We start from the raw sequence: 19014 nt of genomic DNA, 5'->3' as shown, positions 1-19014 counted from the left end.
AGAGACCAACTCAGTTTGGTCTCTAATAGATACCTGAAGAAGTGTGCATGCACACAAAAGCTCATACCAATCACAAACCTAGTTGGTCTCTAAGGTGCTAATGGAAGGAATTTTGTTATTTTGTTTCGACTACGTCAGAAACCTGTAACTAGATCTATTCAAACCAGGTCTCTCCATGGTTTTAAGTTTGGTAATAAGTTGCAATTCAGCAACTTCTCTTTCCAGTCTATTTCTGAAATTCCAGTTAGATGTGTGGAGTATATATGGTAAAATTACCATTATAGAATGGGATGTCCCCATTTTCATCACAGAAATGTTGGAGGGTATGCTATAAGAAACAATGGATAGATCGAGGACTTTAGTGTAGCTGAGGACTTTAGTGTATCCTGTCTACGTCACGTCCACTCTGTGGGCATGAAAACACATACAGTCATATGATACACAATAACCCCATGACTGCAGACGGGGAATGAATCCTAACAAACTCCCCCGATTTATACCCTGTGCTGCAGTTCATTCCACACCTGGGAGGGCACCCTCCGCACCGCGCCCCCCTCGGGAGCATGCCCACCCTGGGCAGCGTGGGCATATGCTCCGCCGCTGGCTGTACAATGACAGCTTTAGATTTTTAGGTATATAGGAAGATATACGCCAAACTCCAACACTGTTTACCTCACATTCAAGAGTTGGAAAACCTGCATTTGCAACTGAGTCTACTCATCCTCCAGCGTGCCATGGCCAAGCCTGTATCTGTAGTGAGTGTAGATGCGTAACACACACAGCTGCAAACATATTTGAACACACTGCATTTTTCGATATACTGTTTATATTAAAACATCTCACCTAAAAATCAGAGGCATTTGGAATAATAATTTCCAGGTAGAGGACAGCAGAGATTGGCCGACCCAGGCTTACATGATACAGTACACAGGTGCAGGGATTTTTGATTTCAGGCTAACAACTTTTCAGGTTCACCCCCCATATAAAGACTTTATTGGCAGATCTCCAAGAGGAATGTGTTTGTTGACTTTAGCACATGAGAGGAGCAGGACCAACCCTGTTAGAAAAGAAGAAGCAGCATTTGAAGGAAAAATAACTGACCAGGTGGAGATCCCCACCTGAGACAGTGGCAGAGCCAGGGTGAGTTCAGGCACGAGAAGCCCCTCCCTTCTGCAGCAATGGGAACAGGTGCAAAAAAAAAGGGCGGCTCCTTTAACCTCTAAGAGTTTTTCAGCGGATATCACTTTTCATCCCTCTTACAAGACAAACTGTGTTTACTAACTTCCCCTGGCTATATAAGCCTTGGATGAACAGTTGCCCTTGAAACAACTTGAGGCTGTGTTTATTTGGGCAAAGTGACCCAGTATTCTGCTTGGAAACCGACGCTGGCAAAGTCTTTGCTGAATTCAATTTCGGCCCTGCTCCCAACCGACTCCCAGTAGAATGGCTGGTTTCCATGGAAAACTGCGGTCTTCATGGCATTAACATCTCGGATCTGAAGAATGGAAGGTCAGGTCAGCCAAAGGCCCAGAAACGTGACACCCACAACAGTTAAACTATACTTTGCAGTGCAGAGTTAAACCATGGGACTCACTCCCACAGAAGGCAGTGATGACCATCAACTTGAGCGGCTTTAGAAGAGTAGACAAAATCAAGGAAGAGAGGGCTATCAATGGCTACCACCCATGTTACCTATGCTCTGCTTCCACAGTTGGAGCCAGCAATGCTTCTGAGCATCATTTGCTAGAAACCACAGGAGGGGAGAGTGCTCTTGTGCTCGGGTTCTGTTTTTGGGTTTCCCACAGACACCTGGCTGGTCACTGTGAGAACAGGATGCCAGACTAGGTAGGCCCTTGGCCTGATACAGCAGGCTTTCTTTATGTTCTTATGTTCACAATGCCTAAGGATTCCTTCATTTCTCCAGTTTTATTTTACGTTCATTTTTATTTGTGCTTATGATGGTATCAGGAGGGTTATACCCACCCACACATTTGCACCTGCAGATGTTTCGAGGGGGACTTGCTGCTCCATTTCCAGTCAGCACATGTCCCATAAAATTCCTGCTGAAATCATGTAACTTTTCACACCACAAACATTCTGGTTTATTTTATTTATTCTTTGTCCTACATTTGTTGCATTGGTGGTGGGTTTATCCTGGACTGCTCACACATTCTTCTGCTTTATTGGTTGTTCTGCAATGCTTCCCCAAATTGGAACTACACTATTACTACCCTGGAAGGGTAACTCTTCTGCTAAAAGGTAAAGGTAAAGCGGCCCCTGACCATCGGGTCCAGTCGTGTCCGACTCTGGGGTTGCGCCGCTCATCTCGCTCTATTGGCCGAGGGAGCCGGCGTTTGTCCGCAGACAGCTTCCGGGTCATGTGGCCAACATGACTAAGCTGCTTCTGGCGAACCAGAGCAGCACACGGAAACGCCGTTTACCTTTTCGCCGGAGCGGTCCCTATTTATCTACTTGTACTTTGATGTGCTTTCGAACTGCTAGGTGGGCAGGAGCTGGGACTGAGCAACGGGAGCTCACCCCGTTGCAGGGATTCGAACCGCCAACCTTCTGATCAGCAAGCCCTAGACTCTGTGGTTTAACCCACAGCGCCACCTGGGTCCCTGTAACTCTTCTGCTACAGGGTAACAAATGTGGGATAAAAAATCAACCAGAACATTTGTGGTGTGGAAAGTTACATGATTTCAGGAAAAAACAACAACCCAAACCTAGTATGGGACTCTGGAGGGATCCCAAGTGTGGCTATTCCACCATAAATGTCCAGGGTAGAAGCAGCATTTTGATGGAAAAGGAGCAGGGTGGGGGGAGAGAAAAAGCAGAATACAACAACAAAATCTGAGTGCATGTTAGAAACTAGCCCCCTGTACAAAGGTAACATTTGAACTCATTGCTCCACACACTTTTGTCTCTGGCTCTACTCATCATAGGTAAATGGCTCCCAGAAAGTTGTCCAGGAAGGAATGCAGCCAATAGGTCAGTGGCGGACTTTGGTAATATGTCGCCCTGAGAAGAAAATCTGGCTCGTCTTCCTCACCTCCCATATTTTTTATTTTCACAATAATTCCTTTTGGTACAGTTGCTTTTTATGGATCTTCTCAGTACGGTAGGTGCCCATATGAATACAGGCTGTTGTTGTTTTGCACCCCCTTGGCTCAGCGCCCTGCGCAGAAGGAACCACCCACACCGCTGTAAATTGAGTGCTGATCAGGTTCCCCACCCTTGCATCTGATTAATGTTTTGCTTTTATTCTCCTAGTGTGTGACACCTGGACCCTTACTCTGTGCAGTTTTCTCACCGAGATGTAACTGGAGTGTGTTTGGTTGGAGTCAGCTGTTGGGTCCACATATGCAGCGTGAATGGCAATGCGATGCCTTGGAGCCACGTCAACAAATGTCCTGCAAGCCCCTTGTTGTTCCCAGCCTGCCAAAGGCGTAGGGGTCACTATTCTCCCACTGGGACCAAACAACTGCACGTCACAATCTGTGGTTAAGGAAATGGATGCAGAAGAGAGCAATGAGTCCAGGGGTTTTACTTGTGCTTTAAAACTTTACAAATGTTTTTGAAAGAGAATGCCTAGCTGCCCTGGAAAAATGACAGCAATCCAGGAACTCTCCTAGACTATCCCTCCCCCAAATGCCTCACTCTATGAAAGGACCCGCTTTCCCTTCCTCAGAGCAAGGCAGGGACAAAGTAGCAATGAAAATAATAATAATTTATTATTTATACCCCGCCCATCTGGCCGGGTTCCCCCAGCCACTCTGGGCGGCTTCCAACAAAACATTAAAATACAGAAATCCATCAAACATTAAAAGCTTCCCTAAACAGGGCTGCCTTAAGATGCCTTCTAAAGGTCTGGTAATTGTTGTTCTCTTTGACCTCTGGTGGGAGGGCATTCCACAGGGTGGGTGCCACTACCGAGAAGGCCCTCTGCCTGGTTCCCTGTAACTTGGCTTCTCGTAGCGAGGGAACCGCCAGAAGGCCCTCGGCACTGGACCTCAGTGTCCGGGCAGAATGATGGGGGAGGAGACGCTCCTTCAGGTATACTGGACCGAGGCCGTTTAGGGCTTTAAAGGTCAGACTGTAAACAGACTGTAGTTGCATTACAAGAACAAAACATTAAAAGCAAGGGAAGTGGTAGGCTCCCATGGCTGAGTTCACTGCTCAGCAGTGTGCCCGACCCCTAACACATGTGCCTGGCCTGTGTGGCCCGTGCACCAACCTATTTTTACACTCTGAAAAAGGTACCAGAGGATCCAGCCACAGACCTCATGTCTCTCATGGAACCTGGCCTAAGCCCTTCTTAGAGCTCCCTTTTTCACTTCCAGTGGAGCCAGCTCAGGGTGGCAGCAACCAAACCTACCTTGGTGGTATCTCTTAGCTGCCACTTTGCTGCTATACCAAAGGAAAACTCCATTCCCAGGACCCAGGCGGCGCTGTCTCACCACCAGCGTGTTGGTCCTGGTGTTTATGGTAGAATGCATCAGCTTCTTACAGCCTGTCCGCCACATCATCCGCGTAGAAAACAACATCACGTCACCTGGAGCAAAAGACAAGGGATGTTGTCAGACTGATCACCCACAACCATTTTATAACAAATGAGATTGTCTGCTGATTAATTCTGTCCATCTGCAATTAATTCTGTCCATCTTGGTTCCTCTCAGTTGCTAATTTTTTTCCCGATTTTGTGCTCACTGTGTTTCTGCACCAGTGTGTAATTTTTTTAAAAGGTCCTCATGAACATTTAGCTGCTATTTCTCATAACCTGCTATTTTATCTTTATATGCACGTGCTTGTTTGTAATCTTAATTGCAAAAATATTTATAAACCACTATTTTCACATATATATATGTATATATATATATATATATATATATATATATATATATATATATTTATACGTGAACTTTACCCAAAAGCATGCTTTCCTGCACACATTACCTGAGGCTGGAGAACTGCATTGCAGAAATTTTGAAGGAGGGCTGTGCTTTGGTTCATGAATTGTTTCAGAAAATGTGAATTATGATATTTCATAATTTCAATGCAAATTCAGTTGGATTTCTCTCCCATCCTAAACTGCCAGGGACAGGCACCTATAATCTCAATTCAGGCCACAGAATATTATAGCCATATTCAAATATATGAAAGGATGTCATATGGTGGAGGGAGAAAGATTGTTTTCTGCTGCTCCAGAGAAGCGGACACGGAGCAATGGATTCAAACTTCAAGAAAGAAGATTCCACCTAAACATTAGGAAGAACTTCCTGACAGTAAGAGCTGTTCGGCAGTGGAATTTGCTACCAAGGAGTGTGGTGGAGTCTCCTTCTTTGGAGGTCTTTAAGCAGCGGCTTGACAGCCATATGTCAAGAATGCTTTGATGGTGTTTCCTGCTTGGCAGGGGGTTGGACTGGATGGCCCTTGTGGTCTCTTCCAACTCTACGATTCTATGATTCTATGAATAGGGTGGGGAAACTATTTCAGCCTAGCATATCCTGGTTAAGATTTGAACTGGTGGCTTCCCCAGCTCTCATGTCCTCCAAGGCTATGAACCAAACACTCACCTGCACTGCAGTTCAGGGAGCTCTCCAGCACTTGCACCCTTAGGACCTCTCCTAAGGGGCGGCCAATGGCGACAATGCAGTCACTGGCTTGCACCCCAGTCATGTTGATCAACCCAGTGGAATTTAGGAACAGCTGCCCACAGGGACCTGCAAAGGAGGAAAAGCAGCAACGCTTCTGAATGCCATTCCCATTAGTGTATCTGATCAGCAATTGTGAGAAGAGGACTAGCTGGGCCCTTGGACTGATCTGGTAGGCTCTCCTTATGTTCTTAAGAGGGCATAGCTCAGTACCAGAGCACCAGCTTCTCTTATGTTGAAGTCATTATGCCATGCCCTGCAACAGCCATTTTATGAATTTATTGTTATTAAATAATTACCTGCCTTTCTCCTGCAGGTCCCAAGGTGGGTTACAACAATTAGGAATTTACTACTAAGAACACTTAAAACAAATAGCAATCATAGGTACAGGGTGGGTCCAAAACCACACACAACTCAGGTGTCAACGGCCAGGGTAAAAAAGTACATCTGTACAGCCTTCTCTTTAGGGGCTGCCACAGAGAATGCTCTCTTCCAGGCAACCACCACCCCTGAACTTTTGAAGGCTCTTCTGATATTAACACCCAAGAGAGTCTGTAGGGAAAGAGGTGGCCTCTCAAATATGCCCCACCAATTGCACTTCCTCACAAATGTACTTCCTGGCCTAAAAAGGGTTGGCAGCCCCTGTTAAAAGGCGAAGTCTAGTGATAACCACACATAAGTAAATACAAGCTGTGCAACTGTACTCACCAGCGTCCCACAGTATATCCTCAAATCGTTTCTTGGAAGGAGCTAGTCCATCAGGCTGTGGAAGGTCCAAAGCTCTATGGTGTGGCTTTTTAGGGACAATGTTCACTGCAGTCATCAGTTGCTCTGTAGGAGGCGGCAAAGTCCTGAGATCTGAGCTGGAGACTGGACCTTCTGTGGCCTGTTCAAGGCAGGGAGTGACGGAGCAACTTCGCAGCATCACAGGCTTAGGGGAGTGCATGCAAAAGGTGGGGTTGACCCGTGCCCCAGTTTCGGGATTGATGCAGAAATCCTGTCGTGTCTGAACACCATTCCCACAAGAGGCAGAACACTGGAGGGAGAAACCCAGAAGCTATTTTTAAATGCACAGTAAGTATTCTCGGATGAGAGGAGCCCTGGAATAATATGGGCAGGAAACACTTTTATACATCACCCCCAACTGTCCTATCATTGGCTTTGACACTTCTATGCTGCCTTTTCCTTTTCCATTTGGGATTTGAAGCTAGGTTGATCCAGCTCTAGCCAAAGAGTCTAACCCAGGACCCCCCACAACCAGTTTGGGCTGGAGGGTGTCACATTTGGAAATCTAAGAAAACTGTGGTGGGCACCACAAAATGCCCATTTCACAGAAGAAAAGCTAGTGATACTGAATCCCCCTCTCTAAACAGACAAAACATATAACCACTTTCCCAAAAAAACAAAGACTGACAAAAATAGCAGGCAATGCCACCAGAACAAGTCCTCAAAGTAAAAAAATAATAACGAGAGGGGCAGGGGGCCTTGGCAAGTGCCAAGGGGGGTGTTCTTGAGAGCAACACAGCTCTGTCCTAATTCCAATACATCTCTGAATGGTATTGAAGCCTGAACCAGGGGTGGGAAACCATTTTTTGCCTGAGAGCCACATTCCCTTCTAGGCAGCCTTCTGAAGGCCACATTCCTGTTGTTGTTGTTGGGGCCAGAGGCATAAGTGGGAGGAGCAATGGATTGAAATTTTGCTTTTGTACAGACTCACCCCACCCCCTCTCCATCTTCCATCCAAGCAAGAGGCATTGTCAGACTTCAGGGACACATTCTAGCCAGGCAAAAGCACTTGAGATATGAAGCAAGGTGAATGGGGTGTGTGTGGCCTGGGAAGAGTTTTGCTGGCCAGATAGAGAGGCCAGGTGACCTCAAGGCTTTAGTTCCCCACCCCTAACTGAAAGGTTTACCTGTGTCCATTTGGTGACCCTCCATTCATAAGGGCAGACCCGGATCACACAAGGCACACTGAAGGGGGGCTTCTCTGCTTCTCGGCACTGGCTCTTAGCCAGCTCAATCTCTTGGCCCCCAGAAAGCTGCATGCAAGTCACCAACTGGGTGGCTACTCCAAGTCCACAGGAGGAGGAACACGGACCCATTCTTGTCACTTTCCACCTTCTCAGAGAGAGAGAGAGAGAGAGATAGAGATAGAAGAGAGTTGATCAGTGAGCCAAATAAACACACACAACTGCCCTGTGCACCATCCCCCGATTTTAACAGGGCACTCCTATCATTCCACTTTGCACAGAACATTTGGGAATATCTATCTATACTGCTCTTCATAAATACAGCCCAGAGCAATTTACACACCACATTCAAATTCAATCTAAAACATCAAGGTAATAAGAAAAATTATATGTAGCAATTTTTAAAGCTATCTGTTTATGTGTAAAGAGCTGTTGCATGTTTCAGAGCCTTTGACATTTTGTTGTTGCTGTTCTAGTGTCTTCGTCTCAGTCTGAACCATTTGAAGATATTTTATGCATAACTAGCAGCCTCATCAAAAGCATCAATTCCTTGTCAAAAGCCTCGTCAAAAGCATCAATTGATGCTTTTGAATTGTGGTGCTGGAGGAGACTCTTGAGAGTCCCATGGACTGCAAGAAGATCAAACCTATCCATTCTTAAGGAAATCAGCCCTGAGTGCTCCCTGGAAGGGCAGATCGTGAAGCTGAGGCTCCAATACTTTGGCCACCTCATGAGAAGAGAAGAATCCTTGGAAAAGACCCTGATGTTGGGAAAGATTGAGGGCACTAGGAGAAGGGGACGTCAGAAGACAAGATGGTTGGACAGTGTTCTCGAAGCTACGAACATGAGTTTGACCAAACTGCAGGAGGCAATGCAAGACAGGAGTGCCTGGCGTGCTATGGTCCATGGGGTCACGAAGAGTCGGACACGACTAAACGACTAAACAACAACAAAAGCAGCCTCGTAGCTGGCATGCCTTGGGAATTCAAGAAACAAAAGAAAATCATTGAAGATTTGAAAGGTTCAGTCCACCATCTTAATTCAAAATTGCTTTCAACTGTATTCCAATATAGACAAATATCTGCCTCTTCACCTCAGGAACCATCATGCTAAATTGGGTTGCAAAATTCAAATGCACACTGAACAAACAACTTTCCTAGATATATGGTAGTAGTGCTGTGGCTTAAACCACAGAGCCTAGGGCTTGCTGATCAGAAGGTCGGCGGTTTGAATCCCCATGACGGGGTGAGCTCCCATTGCTCGGTCCCAGCTCCTGCCAACCTAGCAGTTCGAAAGCACGTCAAAGTGCAAGTAGATAAATAGGTACCGCTACAGTAGGAAGGTAAACGGCATTTCCGTGTGCTGCTCTGGTTTGCCAGAAGCAGCTTTGTCATGCTGGCCACATGACCTGGAAGCTGTACACCGGCACCCTCGGCCAATAACGCGAGATGAGTGCTGCAACCCCAGAGTCGGTCACAACTGGACCTAATGGTCAGGGGTCCCTTTACCTTTAGACAGATAAGCAGTCTATAAGTTGGCTAAATAATAACAAAATAATATTTGTGGCGATGAGGAAAAGACTCCAGTTAAATGAATGTACTGTACAACTAATGAATGACCTTGGGGGACATGGCTCCAGGTTGCACACTTCCTGCTCTTCGGGGCGAGGCAAATTCTCACAGACCGTGTCTGGTACAATCTCTTCCTCCGCCTTCTCCCCCGTCGCCCGTGCACAGTACAGGATCTTGCGCATCACGCCTCTACCACAACTGGTGCTACACGTGCCCATTTTGTAGGACCACCTGGCAGAACCCAGAACAACAGAACCCAGTTGTTGAATCAAAAGCACCCGGGGGCCAACATGGGTCCCACCCTCAGTTCCACCCACTGTTAACAGGCCAATCCCAGACCTGGCTCAAGAGATTGTGAATTCATCATAAAAGACAAAGAAGGCTCTCCTTGGCCACTGCCCTCAAAACGATTGGCACTTACCTTGCTGGGCATGGCTCCACAGCACATTCTCTGCTGCCAGCTGGCCTGTGCATCCGGCTACATTTTGAGTGAGGAAGAGTCCGGGTTGTGTTCTTGTCTCGCCGGATGCAGCGAACCAAGAGGGGTATCTTTCCTCCACCACAGGTCACAGGGCATGGAGCAAGTTCCTTCACTTCCCAGCTGGAGAGAGAGCCGGAAAGGAGGAGACAGACACAAATCAACTTACCGGTATTCCATCAACTTCCTTGGGCTTGTGACAAAACCATGGATCCGGTCACTGGTGGCAAGCAGGAATAATCTCCAGGTGACCGTCAGGCAAGGAATCGTTTGTAAACTCAAGAGTGAGTGGATTCCTTTTTCTTTCTTCCGGGCTGCAAATGTGCCTCAAGGGCCTGTGAAAGGAATACAAGGCTAGATCTGCAAGATTTATTCACACTTATGCTCATGCTATGCACTTTTACCTTGCTGGACATGGCGTGGGGTTACAGAGTTCCAGCTGACTTGCTGGCTTTGGTGTCTGGTTGCAACGTTCCTCCTCTGCTTCCTCTCTAGTGTCAAAGACCAGGCAGACATAGCTCAGCCACATCAAGGCTGGAAAGAGAAGTGGCCAGAGTGGATTTTGTCAGTTATGTAAAACTCCTTTGTTTCCCCCCCAGGAGCCCACTTGATGAGCTCCAATTTCTTTAAATTCCTTCTTGCAGGGACACTGGATCGTCCCTCTTTCCAGCTCTCAGCCTGGCACCAGGCATTCTGTCTGGCTGTGAAGCCAGAAGGACAGAAGGGAAGCAGGGCTATTCCACAGGCTCTGCTGAAAGACCAATTGATTTTGGTTCTCCCTCAACTGTCACCTAGTGGCTGCCATCCCATCAGGCTGCAGAGGAGTGGGAAAGAAAAAAGAAGCAGGGCTATTCTACCAGTCGTCTTTGTTTGACTCACATGAAACTAGTAGTGATCATTCCATTGGACTGCAGCAGAAAAAGAGAATGGAAACAGAGCTATTCTACTGGCTCTGCTAAGAGATCAGTTGCATTTGGCTTCATCTCAACTCTCAGCTGGGCAGCAGCCATTCCATCAGGCTGCAGCAGAGTGAGGGTTGGGACCACATCAGCTCTGCTGAGGGACCATTGGACTTCTCCAGCCTTCAACTGCCATCTAGCCATGGCCTTTGCATTTGCATTCCATCAGGCTACTATTTAACGTTAAGAACCTGTCCCTGAGCTTGCTTTTTCCTCTCCCCTCCTCATACCTATTTTCTTTCATGTCACATCACTCAGGGTAGACAGTTAGCCAATGGACAGGGATTGTCTTGCTTTATTGATATGTAAGCCACTCTGGGAGCTGTTTTGGTTGAAGAGCAGAATGAAAATGCTTTGAAGTCAAACAAACAATTAGTGTAGGATAAGAGTGTTGTCAAGACACAGCTCCCTTCTGAAAAAAAATGATAATACACAAAAATAGTCTTTGATGAGCTCATTAATGCAAAAGAAGCACCTAGGAAACCACCTTACCTCCGCCGCAGGTGACAGGGCATGCTCCAGCCAAAGGGCTCCAGACATACACTGAGCGATTTCCAGTCTTATGAGGCCAAAATGGGACCAAGAGCTCTGAGTGGGGCATCTCTTCCTGCTGCAGAAGAGCACAATATCTCATGGCAGGGAAACAAGTTAGGAGTTGGAATGTAACATATCTGTCAAGGCTCCCCTTTAGGGAATCCTGGGGACTCCAGTTTTGGCGCAGGGATCTTCTCAGCAGTTTCATCATACGACAGCTCCCAGGGTGATGACGTATGTAGCGTTGATGCGTCCAGTTTGAGGATGCATCTATGCTACATACTTGACCAACTTATTTTAATAGGCTACATTGTCAACACGGTCTCCTCCAGAAAACCATTTCATGTTACAGATATGCTGGGGTTTCTGTTAGTTGCAGAGCCTTCTCACAGAACTTTATTACTCAGGAGTCAAAGGAGGGAAAAGCTGAATAAGTGTATCAGATATGGCTTGAGCAGTTAGCATACAAGCGGCTACATTCAACTGCAATTGTATTTCCCTCAATATTTCATTTCCCCTTATATAATGCACTTTGTATGTTCTTTCCACTACTATATGCATTCTTATGCACACTTTAATACATGCATATTTTGGTATACATGGAGAACTGCCTTGTAAAACTCGGAGAAGTGCACATTTTGAACCATGGCTGCGTTTTAGTTTGTATATTGTTTAGAAATGGTAAATTATGCAGATTTCTCTTCAGGCGTGAACTAAACTGGACTCTCCCTGCAACCCTAACTAGACTGGCCTTTAGTCTAGTCCAACAGAGCTCCTCCTATGCTCTACGTACCATGTTCCATCCCAAAGGGCAGATGTTCACCATGCAAGACACAAAGGCCAGGGGCTTCTCATCCGCTGGGCACAGGCTGGCATCTACGGTACTTTCCACCCCATCCCAGAGCTGAACGCAAGTCAAATTCACTGGGGCAACCCCCAAGCCGCAAATGGCAGAGCACTGGCCTGGCTCTGATTCCTTCCACCTGGATAGGAAGTAAAAGCCATTACAGAATGGCCTTGGCCACTTCTGGATTTCTCTGCAACAGATTCTGTATTTACTGTGTGTTCGTGGGTGGAGAGATGGATAAGCTTTCCAAATCTTTTGTCTGAGGCAGTCTGCCTCTGCAAGAGGGGAGAGTTGCTGTTGCACTCAGGACTTGCCAATGGAAGAATCAGGTGGGCCACTACAAAAACAGGATGCTGGACTAAATTTTTTGGTCTGACCCAATAGCCAGGCTCTTCCTGTGTTCTCCTTGGATTAACTTAGAAATGATCAAAGTTTTCCTTGTAGTTGGGTGAGATCAGAAAAAACCAATGTAATTTTGTGAGCCAATGAAAAGACTAGGGTGCCAGGTGTATGTGTGTGCCACCACCCATCTTCACCAATCACTGCACATTTCTGCAGGTCTTCCTTTTCCTTCCGCAGAATCACAGGAGGCCAAGACAATGGACAACCCATTGGCCCTTATGGGTGACTTATATGTTTACTCACCTTGGAAGACACATCTCAGTGTTGCAGGACTCGATAGCTGATGGTTTGGGAGTATCCACACATTCTGAATCAGGCAGGGTCACATTCAACCCTCTTTCTTCCTTTGCACAGTGAACCAGCCGCTCCATCACACCACCACCACAGGGGGTGCTGCAGGGCCCAAAGTTCTCTGCTACCCATCTTGGAGAAAACAGGAAGGGCCTGTCACACCCACCCAAAGCCATGCAGGAAGTGGCATCAGGAACACAGGAAGCTACCTTATAACTGAGTCAGAGCTAGGGCTGGGCAATATATCCAGAACCAGTTTGAAGTCCGTATCATATCGGTCTCATAAGTCTTGGACCTGACAATATATTACGAATCATGATGTGTGCGTGTTTATGTGCTATGCAAAAATCACAATGTGGGGAAAGCCATGAAGCCAACCAATGCCTCTACAAAGCTTCATCCTTATTTCAGTCATTGGGCTGCATTGGTATATCACAATGTTTAACTGGTGATATATCACAAGGTTGAAAACCAGATATTGCCCAGCCCTATTCAGAACATTGATTCAAATAGCACAGTAATGTCTACAGCAGGCACCCCCAAACTGCGGCCCTCCAGATGTTTTGGCCTACAACTCCCATGATCCCTAGCTAAGAGGACCGGTGGTCAGGGATGATGGGAATTGTAGTCCAAAACATCTGGAGGGCCAAAGTTTGGGGATGCCTGGTCTACAGTGACGGGCAGTGGCTCTCCAGGGTTTCAGATGGGTCTCTTCCAGCCCCATCTGGAGATGCCATTGGGGAGTGAACCTGGAGCCTTCTGCAAGCAAAGCAGATGCTGAGCTGCTGCAGTTTACTTGAAAAGAAAGCAATATTCTAGTCCTTGTGGTTCTGAGTACAGGGGATGAAATAAACAGGAATGTTGGAAGCTGCCTTGTATGAGTCAGACCACTGGTCTATCTAGCTCAGTAGTGACTCTCCAGCATTTCAGGCAGAGAGTCTCTCCCAGCCCAAGCTGGAGATGCTGGGGATTAAACCTGGGACCTTCTGCATGCAAGGCAGATACACTTCCTGGGACTCTATGCCACCTAGTAAAACCATTGCACGACTCTTGCCTAGCCAATTCTAGCAACCAAACTGGAATATTAGGACTGGTGGATTCATGCAGAGTTGGTCTTCTGAGATAGCTTCATTATGTACACATCTATCTTAACCTATATTTACTGTTAGGACATAAGCTAACATAGGAAGCTGTCTTATATTGACCCAGACTGTTGGTTACCCAACTCACTGTCTACACTGACAGTTCTTTGGAGTTTCAGAGAATTCTTTTCAGCCCTACCTGAAGATGCTGGAAACTAAATCTGGGACCGTCTGCATGGAAACCATGAGCTACAACCCTTTCAAAGAAAGTTGCTTTGTACCCAGTCAATCCATTAGTCCATCTAGCTTAATATTCTCTGTGCACGCTGGCAGTGGTTCTCTTAGGATTTCAGGCAGGGAACATCCCCAGCCCTAACAGGATTGATCTTGGAACCTTCTGTATGCAAAGCAGATGCTCTACCACTGAGACCCTACTTTAGCTTTTTCAGTGATGGCAGCAATGGGCTATGCTGAGGCTTTTGAAGATGAACATGGGTGCCCTGGGCTCTTCCTTTCCCACAAAGAGAACTAGCAGAACCTTTACTCACTGGGGCTGGCAGGGGGCCACAGCACAAGGCTCTTGCCTGGCAGGGGGCCTTGGGGTCTTCAGACAATGGAGGTCATCCGTCATTTCATTCCTTGCCTTGTCAAAGCAGGAGTAACTGACCTTCAGAGCGCCTGCAAAATATGAAGTGTAAAGGAGATCAAGATTTGCGGGAAGGAAAGAGGGGAGTCAGTGCTGATTGGACAGAACAGCCATGGGTGACAAGACAGACAATATTAAAACAGATGGCCACAACTAACAGGTTAGTTATTTTCTGTGGGTCTACTCTAAGTAGAACTTAGCTGGATACAACAAATTGCTTTTCAGTACATACTTTGCCACATGAAGTATGCATCTTTGTACACATTTAATCCAAAAAAGCTCATTTTTGTGCACATCTCAACCCCAAGCACACATATTGCCACTTTTCTCTCTCTTCTTGGGGACTCAAGGAATTTGAGAGTGGCAAAACTGGAAAGTTAATGCCTTTTAGCCCTAAGTAGGGTGGATCAGGTTAGTCCACTTAGAAATGTGGACCAAATGAAATCCTCAATCATCCTTATTCAACCCCTTGCAGGAAACCTGGGGTTATAGCATCCAGTGGTGTCAATTGGGAGTGGTGGGGTGTGCAAGAAGACCAAGAGGAGGTGGAGCCATAGCCAATGACAATATCCTGTTCTCCTCCATACTGAGTTCTCCAAGGGCAACCCTTGCAACTAAGGAGGAGGCTGACAGGCTGGGCCTGTGCAGGGGCATAGCAAGGAGGGGAACAGAGGGGGTGGCCCGCTCCCAGCTCTGTTTTTTGGGGGGGCAGCACAAGCGCTGGCGCGTCGCTATGTAGTGATGCTGCACATGCGCGCTACATAGCGATGCCCCGCCCCTGGGTGCCCATCATGTTTGCCGCTCTGGGTGCCTGGGCAGCTTCCTACGCCAGTGGGCCTGTGGACTAGATTTAAGTAAGAAGGTAGACAGAGGCTGGTGAGACAGTGTTCCACTTGCCCCACAGTACCTTTATTAAGTCAGCACCCTGGAGAGCAATCCCACCTCTCCTCAAATAACTTCATCACAGAAATGTCCCATTGAATTGAGCGTGGAGCCAGAAAACAATGTGCCTCACCTTCCCCACAGCTCACGGAGCAGGGGCCAAGCTGGGGTACCCATGAATGAACCTCTTTCTCACTTGGTCTGAAGTAGCTGAAGGCAATGTCTGGGCTAGTGGCAGCCCCATACTCCTTCCCATATTTCCTATAAACCTAGAAGGGAAAAGGAACCAGGGTTTGAATGGCATCCAGAGATCAACCAATGGCTTGGCTGATTTCAATGGGTTTAAGCAGGGAGTGGGAAAACTCAGGCCCATAGGCCAAACGGCCTGCCAGCCCTCTCTATTGGGCTGTACCGTGTTACCTGTAGGTCTATGTCCTCCTGCGTTGGCCCATTCACATGAATCTCCTCCAAGCTCGGCAGGTTCTCCACTGTGAGAAAGACCTTGTATTCTATCTGGTTGTCTTCCAGGGCCGAGGGGTACGTGATGTTGAAAGAGATTCTGCCTTTCCCTGCCACTACATACTGCCCTTGGACCTTCACACCTAGAAGAAGGCAACAGCAATGTGTCCCCACAAGGGATGGGAGATGCCCACTTTTCAACATTGTGATGTATCACCAGCAAAACATCGCAGTAGAGTAATATTTCATGATGTCTGAAAATGAGAAGGAAGGAGGACTTCAAAGCAGATTGAACTGGCTCAGTACAACCCTCCGTAGTCATTCCTCCTTTGCTGCGCTGATGGGACAGCATATACCGACAGCATTGCCTCGCCTCAGCGCCTCTCACCGCCCCTAAGCAGGTGCACCAGCTAGACTACCCTGTGGGCCTTGCCGCACCTCACAGAGCACCTGACATTGGCGATGCCCCAGCCATCTTGCGGGCAGCAGCTTGAGGGGAAACGGGTGCCACTGCCAAAACACCATTAAGGCCCAGAGGAAGAGAACCCAGTGCTGCTCCCCATGTGCTTCCACCACAGGGGTGGAGCACATGGGGACGCGGCCATGCCTTCGCTTCCCAGCACCCAGTGTGAGGCAGAAGGGAGGAGGCAGCTTGCTTGTTTGCTTGCTTGGCTGGAGAAGCGATGGCACTGGCAGGTGAGCGAGGCCTCCCCTCCCTCCCTCCACAGCATAGCTTCCAAGTTATCCCTTTTTTAAAGGGATTTTCCCTGATGCTGAATAGGCTTCCTCGCGAGAAAAGGGAAAACTTGGCAGCTATGCTCCCCAGTCTGAGGAGAGCTGAGGACTGAGGAGGCCATGCGTGAAACGCTGGTGACACCTGCTGGCCTTCATTGTATATTGCCTACCTTAAAACTGTGAAACTGTCACCTCTAGGACCCGTTTCAAAACCAGTTTGGGGCGATGTTTGCCCAGGCCTATTCACCACATCTAATTGGTACAGCTTTTGATGTGAATATAAGCATATTAAAAATGGAGCTTTGCGAAAGCATGGCTTAGTAGGCACACTCCCAAGACATTTGTTTTTGGATTGGCTTTTGTTTAAAGGAAACTGGGGTGGTTGCTACATTGGAATATTCGGGTTCCCACAAAATGATGTGTTTGTTGAGCATTCATCCTGATTTGCTTGGGCAAAGTTTATGCAGAGGGCAGACAACGTACCCTATTAACTGAGCTGTTGTTCAGAATTGTCTGCAGGGAGATTATACAGTCATACCTCGGTTTAAGTACGCTTCAGTTTGAGTACTTTCACTTTAAGTGCTCCGCAGACCCGTCTGGAACAGATTAATCCACTTTCCATTACTTTCAATGGGAATGTTTGCTTCAGGTTAAGTACGTTTCACGTTAAGTACGGATTTCAGGTTAAGCACGGACTTCCAGAACCAATTACACTCATACTTCGGGTTAAGTAAGCTTTAGGTTGAGTACTCCGCGGACCCGTCTGGAACGGATTAATCCACTTTCCATTACTTTCAATGGGAAAGTTCACTTCAGGTTAAGCACGCTTCAGTTTAAGTACTCCGCAGACTGTCTGGAACGGATTAATCCACTTTCCATTACTTTCAGTGGGAAAGTTCGTTTGTGTACTTAAACCAAGGTACCACTGTACATCAAAATGAGAGCATTCATCCTGATTTTCTTGTGTGGTGTTTATTCATTTATTCCACTTTTTAATGCATTTCCCCGTCACTTTCATTACCACAAAACATCATTATTTTTCTTTTAAAAAGTGAATTTGTTGTTCTAGAGCGACAGAGCACTTTAATCCACTTTAATTACGCAAATGTATATTTCTGGTTTGTGACTGATTTCCCCCTGCAAAATGTTTGCATTCTCAAGGCAATCTCGTAGGGGTTTGCGTTAGAAATTATTCAGGTTGGTTGTGGCAATCTTAAAGCAGCTTTGCTATCTGCAGCTTTGTCTTATATGTTTAAAGGATTTCAGTTTTTTTATATATATGTATATAAAAAGCTGCATTACTAAACTCACCCAAATGCGTGAACAGTGGGTTCCGGTTGACCACATGGACCATGGTGGTGTTAGGAGGGAGCCTCAAAAATGTAACATATTCTGGAAGGGGGACAAAAGAGAAAGGAGGAATAGGGCACATTTATACCAAAGAAGATCCAAGAAAGCAAAAACGAGAGGCAGGAGAAGATGTCTGCAGCTAAAAATGTGTGGGATTGAGGCACAACCAGGCAAAGTGGAAAATTCCATTGAAAAATAGAAGCAGAAATTGCTGGTGCTTATTTGCTTGGCCTGTGTTTGGAATGCAAATCAATCCAGAAAATACTGATTGGTAATTGGTGGTGTTTTCAGTCTGCAAAGGATGGGTAATTGATTACTTCTTATCTCATTATACATGATCAAGCTTTCTTCAGCACCTTGCTTTTTCCTGCAAGACCAATTGCAGTCGTTAACAGTCATCACAGGTTTACCACTCCTATCAGCCAATCACCCATTCCCACCACCCTTCTGAGTAATACCCCTCCCCACCCTCTCACTATACATCAGGGTCTGGTGACTTCTCAGTGTATCTGAAGAAGTGTGCATGCACACAAAAGCTCATACCTATGACAAACTTAGTTGGTCTCTAAGGTGCTACTGGAAGGATTTTTTTTATTTTGTTTTGATTACTTCCTCTCATGCGCCCTCAGTTTAAATTGTGCATCCTTTGTATTTAAATGAATGATGAGAAAATTGTTATGTCATTCACTGCGTTAAATTTGTAACTTACGGTACATGTGATATGATAATAATATAATAATTTATTATTTATACCCCACCCATCTGGCTGAGTTTCCCCAGCCACTCTGGGCGGCTATATGGAAATTATTTAACTTACATAAAATAGCAGAAAGCAAGGCAAATGATATATTATCTGGTGGAAACCGAACTGCTGGGGCAAGGAAACAGTGCTGGTTGGGATAAGAACAGCTCAGACTGGAAGCTGCTGCCTTTTTACAGCCCCAGCCATGTGACACTCAAAGCTATGCCAAAGCTATGCCAAAGGATTCCAGTGTCCCAGTGCAAAAACTGTTTTAATTTTTTTTAACTTTTAATCACTGAACTAAACTTAGATCCAACCAAAATTTCAGCCTGCAAGTTGTTTCTTCTCCATCCCGACCAGGAGCCGCTCACTATATTTTGGCGTAACCTACTTTCCAGGCTTGTTCTGAATG

The 19014-nt window shown here is 46.5% G+C and overlaps 1 protein-coding gene across 4 annotated transcripts in view; it reads right to left on the bottom strand.

Moving 5' to 3' along the window:
• Positions 1 to 808: 808 nt before the first annotated feature.
• Positions 809 to 19014, bottom strand: part of ADAMTS13 (ADAM metallopeptidase with thrombospondin type 1 motif 13) — a 40614-nt gene continuing 22408 nt past the window's right edge. For 2 of the 4 annotated variants that reach the window (XM_060270651.2, XM_060270650.2), the window contains 16 exons: positions 17822 to 17902; positions 15737 to 15918; positions 15450 to 15585; positions 14337 to 14466; positions 12659 to 12838; positions 11960 to 12149; positions 11125 to 11242; positions 10078 to 10207; positions 9617 to 9796; positions 9244 to 9426; positions 7568 to 7772; positions 6363 to 6690; positions 5577 to 5723; positions 4379 to 4555; positions 3296 to 3498; positions 809 to 1495 (listed from right to left, as the gene is read on the bottom strand). In XM_060270651.2, the coding sequence (XP_060126634.1) occupies positions 1343 to 1495; positions 3296 to 3498; positions 4379 to 4555; positions 5577 to 5723; positions 6363 to 6690; positions 7568 to 7772; positions 9244 to 9426; positions 9617 to 9796; positions 10078 to 10207; positions 11125 to 11242; positions 11960 to 12149; positions 12659 to 12838; positions 14337 to 14466; positions 15450 to 15585; positions 15737 to 15918; positions 17822 to 17902 (2723 nt within the window). In that variant the 3' untranslated portion in view covers positions 809 to 1342. The remainder of the gene's footprint in view (positions 1496 to 3295; positions 3499 to 4378; positions 4556 to 5576; positions 5724 to 6362; positions 6691 to 7567; positions 7773 to 9243; positions 9427 to 9616; positions 9797 to 10077; positions 10208 to 11124; positions 11243 to 11959; positions 12150 to 12658; positions 12839 to 14336; positions 14467 to 15449; positions 15586 to 15736; positions 15919 to 17821; positions 17903 to 19014) is intronic. The other 2 variants (XM_088664834.1, XM_088664833.1) reach the window with 2 other exon arrangements.

The sequence above is a fragment of the Zootoca vivipara genome, chromosome Z2, assembly GCF_965207765.1.
Source record: "Zootoca vivipara chromosome Z2, rZooViv2.hap1.1, whole genome shotgun sequence".
Lineage (NCBI taxonomy): Eukaryota > Metazoa > Chordata > Lepidosauria > Squamata > Lacertidae > Zootoca > Zootoca vivipara.
This window is presented reverse-complemented; position numbering and strand designations above follow the sequence as displayed.